Source organism: Ornithodoros turicata, chromosome 4 (assembly GCF_037126465.1).
Source record: "Ornithodoros turicata isolate Travis chromosome 4, ASM3712646v1, whole genome shotgun sequence".
NCBI lineage: Eukaryota > Metazoa > Arthropoda > Arachnida > Ixodida > Argasidae > Ornithodoros > Ornithodoros turicata.
Window position 1 is genome coordinate 81,945,645 of NC_088204.1, and position 12,265 is coordinate 81,957,909.

Consider the following 12,265-nt stretch of genomic DNA (forward strand, 5'->3'; position numbering starts at 1 on the left):
TCAATATTTAGTCTATGCGTCTAAGAGGCAGCAGGGTCTCTGTTTTGACAGTTTGTATGAGCATATTTATGCATTTACAACACAGTTTCCAAAGTTGCGTGGTAGTTGTGATGACATTGGATTCCCCTGGTCCGCCAGTTTTCGGGAAATACCGGGCTAAACCCTGCTCTTCCTGATTTGAATCGGGAGATAAATATCGGGCATAATCGGGTATAACCCTAAAAAGTCGGGCCCTAGCTATGAATTATTTACGAGAAAACAGTCTATGACTGCAACATTTCCTTGGGCTTGAGGAGCAAAGAAAAAGCAGAAGACTGACACTAGCATCTAGTCTAGCACTAGACTAACTAATATCTGTCTTCTGTTTTTTCAACATTTTTCAAACTCCAGGAAATGTTGTCTTCATCGAATGCCCACCAGCTCACTTGCACACTTCTCATCCGTTGTCAGAATTTTTTTTTGCTCAAGAAAATCACTCTAGACATAATTGGATAATTTTTTTTTTCTAGGTTGGCATTAAAAATGAGGACTTCATCGCTGTCTTTAACAACATCCTGATGCCCGTAGCCTACGAGGTATATTCAGTCTCAAGATGTTCACGATTTATGCTATGTTACCGTATTAGGCGAATAATTATAATTATCCTTGTTCCTGCAGTATCAGCCCGAACTGGTGATTGTGTCTTCGGGCTACGATGCGGCCATCGGTTGTCCCGAAGTAATTCTGATACTTTACTTATTATTAGTGATAGGCTTTGTACTGTGATCTAATCTTACTGGGTGTTTTAACAAAAAAAAATATCTAGGGTTGCATGGAAATCACACCTACATGTTACGCCCATCTGGTCAATATGCTCATGGGACTTGCTGGAGGAAAAGTCTGTGTTGTGCTAGAGGTACTGTAAGTGCTGGAAGTACTCCTGATTTGCTTGTCTCAGTTTCATTACTGTGTCAAGATTTTCATTACTTGTTCTAATTTTTAATATAATGCACATTACATTGGTTAATAGGGTTAGTAGGTTGTTACTGCATTATTAATTTGTAATAATAATTATAATAATATTACCACACCACTATGCATACGTACATGCCAGTACTGGTTAGAGTAACTATATACAATTGGTCATTATTTAATATTTTATTACTTAATTAATAATATAAGTTAGCTAATTGAAAGTAATTCATTGCTTTCCCGAAGTATCTTGGAAGTTCACCTTCATTACTTGAAACGTTAGTCATTTTTCACGCAGTAACTTGGAATGAGTTCCCTGTCTTAAGCGACTCCCTCATCTTTTACACTAAGTAATAAAAATTAATTTTGTTCTCTGCATGTCATAGTACTAGTTGACCTTGCGTCAAAGCGTGCCAAGCCATTATCATCCTGGTCTAAAATAGTTACGGGACTAACGCTGTATGTCTGTCCCAGGGGGGCTACTGCATTTCGTCTTTAGCCGAAGGGGTGGCCCTTACGCTGAGGACTTTACTTGGTGATCCCTGTCCCAAAATAACGCCTCTGGGACCACCCTGTGACAGGTAGTTGAACTCTGTATTATATTAGGCTGTCACTTTATTTCATCTGTTTTCTCTTTGTGTGTGACTGTTTTTTTTTTTTTTATGTGTGACTGTTTTTCTTGTGTGTGTGTGTGACCGTTTTTTTTTGTGTGTGTGACTTCTTTTTGTGTGTGACTGTTTTTTTTTTTTTTTTTGTGTGTGTGTGTGTGTCTGACTGCCAAATGTCCGAGCGAGACATTCCATGCTTGCTTTCTGCTCCCTCAGCATTGTGGAAACGATACTAAACTCCATCTCAGTGCTGCGTCCATTCTGGAAATCTCTGCAGTTCCAAGGAACCTTCACAGATGACCTGGACCCTTCAAACTCTGCACGCCTACGGTAATTTGCTTTCACGGGACATCCCTTGCCCTGCTCCTATGCTGCTAGTATGTCTTCTTCCAGTAACACGATATACTAATGTGTAGGGCCTCGTGTTTTGCCTCTTTTGTTTCGAAACCCAAGTTAAAAATCAGGTTTCATCTCAGGAGCTGTAACACACAGTTGGGTTGGGGAGTATCCTGTGAAAGAGCAGATTTCGGGAGTGAAAAAGAAAGTGCATCTCTTCTTTAGCACAAACATGACATGTTGCTGACGCCTCTCGGGTTGGTACACCTGGGACCCATAGGTGCATCAGCAAATAGCACCGCTTCCAGGGCCTGTTTGCATAAAACATGAGTGTGTGTCTTATACTCATTCTCCATAGCCTTGGCAGTTCATGGAACACGTGCTCGGTGCACATGCAGGAAGTGCTGCCAAGGCTATTGAGGATGAGTATGAGACACATTACTCAACTTTTATGCTAACATGCCCTGGAAACGTTGATAATTGCTGACGCCCCTATGGGTCCCAGGTGTACCAACCCGAGAGGCGTCAGCAACATGTCATGTTTGTGCAAAAGAGGAGATGCACTTTTTTTTTTCACCCCCAAAATCTGCTCTTTCACAGAATGTTGTCCAATTCAACCCGGTGTTGCAGCTCCTCAAAATAGGACCCAAAATTCTTAATTGAGGTACCCAACTGTCGCATTTTGCAGTTCCGACAGTACAAAATTTATCTGTACACATTGTTTCCAGCAGGACAGATATGTGCACAGAAGTTCTAGTGCGTTACTCGTAACACCATACAAAAACAACTTATCTCAAAGTCATTGGGATCAATTTTATCAAATGCCTCGTAAAAGTCTACAAATACTCCCAACACCAGGTGCGACATATTAATATTAATACATTATATTATTTAGATTTAATGAACGTTTATTTGCCATACAAATATGATAAGTTAAATTGTGCTGCGATACTGTCGTAACTCGGCAAACGTATTTTGTGCGGTTGCTCTCGATGCACTCCCCAACGAAATTAAGCGTTGTTCAGGGGAATGCAGAATGTAATTTCTTTGGGTACGTTATTGGACTTATATAGGCAGAGTCACAAGTTCAAACTCTGAATTTTTTTAAGTAAGCACGTACTTTTGTGAACACTCCAGCATTAAAATCTCATCACGTAGCTACAGTGTTCTGAAGACAGAATGTGTTCGCTTCTTCACACAAAACTCTAGGTCTTTGCGCAGACAGCTATTAAGTCATTCATCCATGAACCTCCACGCAGGCACAACCCTGAAGTAAAGTATGTGGGAAAACTGGGCATTGAACGTCCAGACGAGTTTCCTACGAGGACTTATTACGCAGTGCACGATGCGGAAACGAAGGAAGGATTTGAAAGACGCATTGAGCAGCTGCGAAACGAAGCCGACCTGAGCGTCCCCGATAACCGGACATGCCTCATCTTTGATAGGAGGATGACGATGCACCGCTGCCTCAATGATAGGTAGGTGGAAGTCATGACTCGTCCCGAGGCACTTAGCTTCACATTTCATTGATGTAGTTGACTGTATCATGCAATGCACTGTACTACATTCCAGAGTATTCAGGAAGAAAGCAATCTTTTTTACTACTGCTTTAAAGTTTTGTTGGAGTAGCCAGAACATGAATAACTGGACAAACTGCAACCAGGCTAACATATTTGTGCAGTTCCCGTTTCAAAAGTTCTGTCCGAGACCATCTCGTAATTTCCGAAATGGTAACTCCCTTTCTCGCCGCAGAACTCACCCGGAAAAGCCTGAAAGAATTTTGGGCATGTGGAAGTTGCTGCTGAAGAGAGGATTGGCCAAGAAGTGCCTTCTACTTGAAGTGAGTTGGTAATTCAAGCGAGAACAGTGACAATAGGGGTCGTTGAACTAGCCGTCGGTGAACTAGCAACTAACAAGATTTAATTTAAGCAATATGCATTTGTGTTTTTTTCTTGACGTTTTTATGAAACCTTCTTGTCCCGTTTCTTCTGTCCTTTTGGACTCAGTGGGTTAGTTGAAGAACGTTTAAATGCCAACACCGTTGTCTGTCTGTCTTGTAGCCCAGATCTGCCACCATAGAAGACCTTCTGCTCGTTCATTCGTGAGTTTCGTTCGCACCAAATGCTTCCTCCGGGCTCACATTGGAGCTTGCCCAGATTGAAAGACAATTCAATTGAACTCGCTATTTTCCTGCAGGAAATCGTACGTAGAGAAAATGCGCAACTCTCAAGATCTCAAGAGGCCGGAGCTCATAAAGCTGCAGTACACTTTCAATTCAGTGTATCTTTCTTCCGTGAGTATAACTGAATTAATTATATCTCGTAAATCTGCCGGTGACGTAGCTGGCATGCGCAGCAGTATTACTGTTGTCGTAGCCAATGAGCTTCTTCCACTTCGTGCAGGACACATTCCGCAGTGCCCTCCTTGCTGCGGGTTGTTTGCTGCAGGTCGTTGACTCCGTCTGCAGTGGCAAGGTAAATCCCTTTGCTCTATGATTAACAGGATGTAGGATAACTAGTGCTCTAGCATGGATATTCTTCCGCAGAGCCTGAATGGAGCTGCCATAATCCGTCCACCGGGACACCATGCTGAACGTGATGAAGCCAGCGGTTTCTGCATCTTTAATAATGTCGCCATAGCAGCACGATATGCAATAGATCGCTATGGCCTAAAGAGGTACTCCTCACGTGCAATTTTGCTGAAAAGGGCAGCCTTGTACAGCATAATCAGTGTGCATACCATTTGGTTGTCAGCTGTTGCAACACTGTGAATTCTCTCTGCGAAGTAACATCTTGGATACTGCTGATAAACTGGTTAAATTGATAAGAATTGCATACGCACTTTATGACAAACTGCATTGGCAGCAACACCGGATGCGTCTACTACTGATACCCTACTTGTTCCCTACTACAAAGTCTACTACTGATGCCCTAGTACTACTACTGATACTACTACTGGTACGCTAGTACTACCAAAACTACTAGTACTACTCTACTACTACTGATACCCTACTACTACTACTTCTGATTCGACTAGTGATACTACTGATACCCTAGTACTACTACATACTACTTAAAGGGACGGCCACATCCTTTCCCGTCAATTTCAAAACTGTAGTGTCCTTTTATTCCTCGTTGACCACTGATCACGGTATTGACAATCCCGCTATTGGATGGAATACATGACGAGCAGACACCGGATGTTGAGAGCATGCCGTAATTCCTTCTCTGGAAGAAGGCGAAAACATCATTCCCTACAGCACCAATCAGAACACGACTTTGAGGAAAGGAATGCAGCGGCCATATTTGGAATGCAGCAGGCACCTTTCTCAGCTGAGCACCACTCCTCCTGTTAGAGAGTGACGTCATGCTGCTGGAACCTCTGCAGCTGCTGAAGCAGCTGATCTTTAAAATTCATTAATATCTAAGCATTTTTCGAACGAACAAATTAGCCCAGTAGATTGCGGCTGATGCCTAACTTTCGCGGTATCGGTTTCATAGATGGGTTTCTGGATGCGACCATCCCTTTAATGAAGACGATAATACCCTGGTCAGACGGCAAACTTAAGGCCGTAAACGGAACAGCCGTAACTTCGCAGGTAGCCCAACCATAATCTCGAATGACATCGTTCTCTGCCCAGATTTGTTGAAAACGGGAGACGTACGCCTTATTTGTTGCAATTACGTACCGCATAATTGTCACAAAAAAGGCGTAAGCCTCCAGTGAAATTACGGCCGTTCCGTTTACGGCCTTAACTCTGCCGTCTGACTAGGGTATAAGACTGCCTCTTTGAGGAGAGTAAATTAGGTACCCTACCACTTTTCAGGGTGCTTATCTTGGACTGGGACGTTCACCATGGCAACGGCACTCAACACGCCTTCTACGACGATGCACGGTACGAGGTAGTACTGGTTGTGCTGTGCCCCCCACCCTGTGATTTCCACTTTAGCTGTGTCTTAAACGAGGAATATGCGATGATCGTTGCAGCGTTCTCTACATCTCAGTTCATCGACATGACTACGGCGCTTTCTTTCCCTGTACCTCCGACGCGGACTATACTGCTATTGGGGAAGGGAATGGCAAAGGGTACAACATTAACGTAGCGTGGAATGAGGTAATGGCTGTGCGTTGTCTTTTCTAAACATATTTGAAATGAAAGTTTTTATGAGAGCACAAGTACGATCACACCACCATTACCAATACCTTTTGTTTGCATATACAGGGTGTCCCAGTTTTTTTTTAATTAGAATTCACTGACACATTTCCTGAGACACCCTGTATACGGAGTATCAGTATAATGTGCAAAGTCCTAGCAAGTCCTTAAAAAAAGGTTTCGATGTGTTACATAGAGCAGAAGTCTTTGATGAAAGTCTACAACTAAACTACAGGTGTTGGATGGCAGCTTATATGCATTACCTTTTCAGGACAGCATGACTGATGGTGATTACATGGCTGCATTCTTTCATGTGATACTTCCAGTGGCATACTCAGTACGTCGGCAACAAGGGTTTCATTTCTTACCAAAGTATTAGAGTTATGTAAATGTGTTTTCTTTTTAGTATGATCCAGAACTCATCCTCGTCTCCAGTGGCTTTGACAGTTGCGTAGGTGACTACCTGGTATGTATGCCACAGAAATATCTTTACACTGTGTGTGGTGAGGAGGAGACTGTGCAGTTAATATGTATATTAACATAGTTTGCATTAAAGGGGTAGTGACACGTGACCCCATGTTTTGCTGGATGAATGCAAAAGATGGATATTAGTATCGATGAAATTTCATGGAGTTTTACAACAAAGGGAGTAATAGACTACGTAATAGAACAGAAAATCGGCACCGCGAAACCCATGCCGCACAGCATTTTTGCCCAATGTTGGCTGCATATTGGTAATAGTGGTTCATTATTGGTCCAGTACTGTACCGGTATTGCCAATATTCGGCCGACATTGGACCGATACATTGTGCTGTTTGGGAATCGTTTGGCTGTGGCATCATGGCAGGCATGAAGCCGCCAACGAAAGCGAGGTCACATGCTTAGGAGAACCAATAGGAATGTCTCGCTCCTCCGAAATCTGAGCTCCACATCCAGGTTTGCTCGTGTGGCCCGTATCCCACCTACAACGACATATAGAAAAAATTATTCTCTTTTCGTCAGTGCCCTAGCATGTAGTAGGCTGCAACGTGCACATGATGTAATAAACCACATTTAACAAATGCGTCGCAACCCCTTTAATGCTCTTTGTAGTTCATTTATTGACTTCGATCATCCTGATTATATTTCCTCTTGCAGGGCAATTGTTACGTCACACCTCAGGCCTATGGTCACTTCACTCACCTCCTAACATCGCTCGCCAAGGGAAGAGTTATTGTAGCGCTCGAGGTGATACAATTAATTTAATTTGTTTCTTTATTTCACGGAGCCCTTTAACCAAAGCATTGTCAGTCAACGAGGATTCTGCTGCGAATTTGACAGTAGCATTCTTGTACATACAACATCACTTATTACACAGACAACACCTTTGACAGTGACCCAATTTCATGCATTTACATTTATCAATGACACGAATAGAGCCCCTAGCTTTCCACGATTCCACAAAATTTTGCGGATCTGCCGATGCTTTGTGGACCCTGCTGTTTCCCTCACAATCGAGTGCTTTTCATGGAATATTCGATATATTGCAGAATTATGTACGGATTTGAATTGATCTGTACATTTTCTGCAACTTTTTCGCAACATTTTGATCTGCAACATTTTCGCAGTTTGCACCAGATCAGTCTCGACTGCAATGCCTCACGCGTCTGATAACTGCTGGCACTCACAGGGCTGGATGTGCCGTAACGAAAGGAAATTTAACGACAGGAATGGCGCCGAGAGAAATTGTCAGAGCTGAGTCTAATTTTATTTGAGCACTAAAAAGATACAAAAAATACTGGAAAAGTGTGTGGAAAGAGTCAGTAAGCAATTTTGGAAGAATGATGCAGCATTTTTGTTTGCTTATTTTCTGTTGTCCGCGGAATCTCGCGGATTTGTAAATCTAGCACTGCTGAAACGTTAATTTGCCACCACAGAAAGCTAGGGGCTTTAGACATGAGGTATTTCTTTAAAAAACCTATGGCTTTGTATCTTGAAGTGCAGCACATGCAAGTTCCTATTGTTAATTACTTATGTATCGGCAAGGCCCCGATAGAAAAGGACTGCAAGGAAGGCACCTTTATCATCTTGCACTGTTAGAGTTGAGGGTGCTTTTATTTCCCCATTGTATTCCTTCTAGCAACTGGTGCAATGACAACACTCTTCGCTTGTACAAACTACAGTCTCATAGTTGTGAATGTATTTCAGAGTTTTGCCATAATATAGTGTCAATAGTGCACGGGATAGGTGACACTATAAAAATATCGTCCCTTGCCATAGGGCGGCTACAACCTCAACAAAATTCCGGATGCCATGGCAAACTGTGTGGGCGCACTCTTGGGCGAGAAGCTGCCAACCCTCGTTGAGTGCTTGAGCCCATCTACAGGGTTGGTTTTTTACTTGCTCGTTATTGATTATATCAACATTTACATTTCCACTTCTCGGGGGTTTTGGGTTGCAGGGCTGTGGAGTCCATTCGGCAAACCGTCCAGGTTCACAAGGAGTTTTGGAACTGCTTATGTTTTGATGGTGAGTGAGTGTTGGTGTCTTAGCACATATTTATCTCTCTCTCCCTCCTAGTGGATTTGCCCTCGCAGCAGCTGCTCAGTGAAAAGGGGTAAGAAATGTTTCATGTAGTGTTGTTCTGGCTTATTATTATTATGTAGTTTGTACATTGCAATAAGCCCTGGAGCCTCAGGTGCACAGTTCATGTGTGTCGTATGCAGCAGGAAAAGTTGCTAAAGGTGTCAGTATGTAGTAATGCCTGCATCGCCGTGGCTGGTAGTTCTTTTAGCGTTCTTGTCCATATCCATAGCTGAGAAAGCCATGAGTACTTGGTATAATCAATAAAATGCATAGTTAATAATAGTGCTTTGTTTAATTAAAGGAGACAGCACATCTTTTTTCAAAATTCTGTTATCGCAGAGTGCATAATGATTACAAAAAGCACAGAAACACCCATTGTATGCATACAACCACCATGTCCTCACATTATCCTTACTCTCTTTATCTTATCTTGCCTCGTCTAGCATCATCCAGAGAGCTGAATCCAAGCTAGCAACCAGTGAGTACAAACTGTATTTAAACAATTAATTATGTGTAGAATGAAGGAAGAACACTCTTAAGTTTTCGGTATGTCTATGGCTTATTCAACATCAATTCAAAAATAACCGTTTCCAGATGAGGCAACATCAGCGGATACGTCCCTGCCCGACGGTTCGGCGATAAAAGCGGATGCGGCAGTCACAAAAGTGGACACCAATGCCAATACGAGCTTTGAGATCCCGGAAGAGCTCATTGGTGCTATGGGAGGACTAGAAATCAGCGTGGATGAAGGCGTAAGCATCTTTGATGAACTCATTTCCGCGTAAGCACACGGATGACAAAATGTTTTTCAATGTCTGATTTCCACATCAGAGCATCTGGACACGAAAGGTGACTGAAACTTGGAGCAATCAAGCTCAAGTAGAGTTTTTGACAGGTTTGTGTAGTCAGCAGGACAGTTTCGTGTTGACAGCACGGTTGAGTACCAGCTTCCACAAAATGTGTGCATCTCGTTAGTCTCTGTAAGAATATCGCACATACAGAATACCTGAAACAAAAACTAAAATTGTTTATGGTAATAACTTGAGTATTGCAGGACCTGAATTATTACAATCCTTTGCCGTATCATTTAGATAAATTTATGAAATAAAGCTAAATGAAGCAAACTAAAATCAACTGAAGAACTGAACCTAGCATAAATATTGTAAATAGAAGATGCATAGTTATCATACTTGCAAGCATAAGTAAACATTCACGAAGACCATGTTCATATACTAGCTGTTCAAAAAAACCATGTATGTATATTGTTTTTAAATAAGTGTTGTCTGTTGTGTGCATGTGTCCATCAAGTACTCAAAATAGATTTCAGAAAAAAGAAAAAAAAACAAAAAGACATAGAGATATTAAGTTATGTCACAATCTCAAAGCTTACCAAAAAAAAGAAGTATAACAATAGGCGGGAGCTGGGCCAGCACCGAAAACCGAAACGGAAACGAAAAAACAATGGTGGTAGTGAAAACTGAAACAGAAACAAATATGGGCCAGTAACAGAGGCAGTAATGGAAACGAGAAACATTCTGTTACCTTTCCCTGCTCGCAGTTGCACGCAGGCACCGTTTTGCTCTTCCAGGTAGAAAATCGGTGTCGGTGCCCGTTCATTAGTGAAATTCGAGTGTACCCGCACTGCACCCACGTTGTAGTGCAGGCATACCTGCGCTACCCACCAACACAACTGCGGGTACGAATCTACTTCCCCGCGCTAACTTTCACTCGTGGGTACCCTTTGTGCGAAATGGGTATCGTCCTGTAGAGGTTCCATCACAGCTTGGCCAGCACATTGATGTGTGCGCACTGCGATTTATGTTTTATGTGTGCAGTCTAATACATCCCTGAGAATGTGGCGCTCGACTGCGATTGTTTCGTTGCCAGGGATTTGTGTCACCGGAGCCATGGTGTCCCCACCTAGACAGCATTTCGCAGCTCCCATCGTCCGGCCTTGGGGATCCCCATGCGCCCTGCATCGACTGTGGGTTGACAAGAGAGGTTTGGGCCTGCCTTCACTGCTTCCAGGTAATCTATCCGCGTGCCTGTCAACAAAAGCTGATATGTTTTGCAGGGTGTACAAGTTATTGTAAAAGTATAGTTGAAGGTACTTGCTTGGATTGGGTTTGTGGGCCTTTTAGATTCCTTTGAAGCAGAGGTGATGCAAGTAATCTGTAATGCCACGACACATTACTCCGTCAAAATGTAATGCATTACCATTACCTGTTCCAAAAATGTAACGCATTACTGGTGATGCATTACTTTGTAATGCAAAGTAATTAAACTACTTGTAGTACAAAGTAATGCGTTACTTTGTGATGCCTTACCCCCCCGCCTCTGCTTTGAAGTGTACATGACTGTCAACGCTCAAAAGTTAGCGGATGAAATAAGAAAACTTTTCCAAATTCTTCCTTATTCAGCCCCACTGCGGTCGATATGTCAACGGTCACATGGTCTCCCATCACGACGAAACGGGACACAATATGGTGTTGAGTTTCACGGATATCTCGGTGTGGTGCTACGCCTGCAATGTCTACGTCTCTAATTCAGTGAGTGGCCGTTTTCTGGCATTGGTTGTGAGGATCTTGTTGAAGCTCGACGTCTCGGATAACTCCTTGCCTGCGTAAAGAATGAGAAAAATGTAATATAAATATTATTTTTATACATATTGTATTTGCCCAGGGAAAGTGTGAAAAAAATAATGAGTCGTCCATTGAATGACCAGACATTCATTCGCTAAACACAACCTACTGGATGTAATGTATAGTATTCTTGCATAGTGTTTATACTCAGAGACAAGTTTTAAAGCTACAGGTCAACTCCACTGACAAATCTGAAATTGTCCGGCATTGGCTCGCGCGTCCGCATTACAGCTCCGACCCAAAATATATTATGCGCACGTCCATTACACTCCTCGTTGCACACTGATCATGTTTTGAAATCAAATGTTGCTGACCGTACATGGAGAAGGAGTATGTGTTTATAAAGGAACAGTCCTAAATATTTGCGGTAAGAAAATAGATGACTTTGCTTCCCCGTATCCGATTATGCGCCACATTTAGTATTTATATGTAGTATCTTAATGGTGTTTTTATGTCATATTTTAGATGCATTATTTAATGGTACATACATGTAGCACCTAGTGCAATTTATGTATATTTAGTGTAGCACTTATGCGTAGCATTTTGTAATATTTATGTGTAGCTTTGTTTTTCTCTTTTCCAGCTTTTGGATCCTGCAAAAGAAGATGCATACACTAGGAAATTTGGAAAATTGGGCTGCACTTAAGAACTGCGATCATTTTAGAAATCAATTTAACTAAATTAATGGCCATGTGTCAGAACGTGGTAGCTTGGCATGTTTTAGATAATATATTTTTTATATTTTACAGTGATCATGCGAACTGTATTTCATAAGTCTATAAAATTGTATGTATTTTTATAGTAAGTAAAGTTTTCTGACCATATTCTTTCCGAATAAAGTGTACGTTATATTACAAAGTTGTGTGATGCCCGTTTGATACATGAGGAGCTAAATCACTGAATCCCAGCCTTTTCTTTTTTTTTTTTTTTTTTTTTTGTGGTATGTAATAGAGATGCCTACACAAATGGCTAAAGTTGTACTGTGGTGATAACGGAGGAAGAAGCAATTC

The 12,265-nt window shown here is 42.0% G+C and overlaps 1 protein-coding gene across 2 annotated transcripts in view; it reads left to right on the forward strand.

The window, feature by feature from the left end:
* Positions 1-12,081, forward strand: part of LOC135392124 (histone deacetylase 6-like) — a 22,841-nt gene extending 10,760 nt beyond the window's left edge. For both annotated transcript variants that reach the window (XM_064622806.1, XM_064622807.1), the window contains 24 exons: positions 510-575; positions 658-717; positions 806-895; positions 1,426-1,532; positions 1,776-1,889; positions 3,155-3,373; positions 3,648-3,735; positions 3,956-3,996; positions 4,092-4,188; positions 4,298-4,369; positions 4,441-4,571; positions 5,722-5,790; positions 5,883-6,009; positions 6,320-6,385; positions 6,455-6,514; positions 7,186-7,275; positions 8,308-8,414; positions 8,489-8,556; positions 8,608-8,644; positions 9,057-9,091; positions 9,208-9,365; positions 10,501-10,641; positions 11,034-11,162; positions 11,839-12,081. In XM_064622806.1, coding sequence (XP_064478876.1) covers positions 510-575; positions 658-717; positions 806-895; positions 1,426-1,532; positions 1,776-1,889; positions 3,155-3,373; positions 3,648-3,735; positions 3,956-3,996; positions 4,092-4,188; positions 4,298-4,369; positions 4,441-4,571; positions 5,722-5,790; positions 5,883-6,009; positions 6,320-6,385; positions 6,455-6,514; positions 7,186-7,275; positions 8,308-8,414; positions 8,489-8,556; positions 8,608-8,644; positions 9,057-9,091; positions 9,208-9,365; positions 10,501-10,641; positions 11,034-11,162; positions 11,839-11,901 — 2,235 coding nt within the window. In that variant the 3' untranslated portion in view covers positions 11,902-12,081. The remainder of the gene's footprint in view (positions 1-509; positions 576-657; positions 718-805; positions 896-1,425; positions 1,533-1,775; positions 1,890-3,154; positions 3,374-3,647; positions 3,736-3,955; positions 3,997-4,091; positions 4,189-4,297; positions 4,370-4,440; positions 4,572-5,721; positions 5,791-5,882; positions 6,010-6,319; positions 6,386-6,454; positions 6,515-7,185; positions 7,276-8,307; positions 8,415-8,488; positions 8,557-8,607; positions 8,645-9,056; positions 9,092-9,207; positions 9,366-10,500; positions 10,642-11,033; positions 11,163-11,838) is intronic.
* Positions 12,082-12,265: the final 184 nt, after the last annotated feature.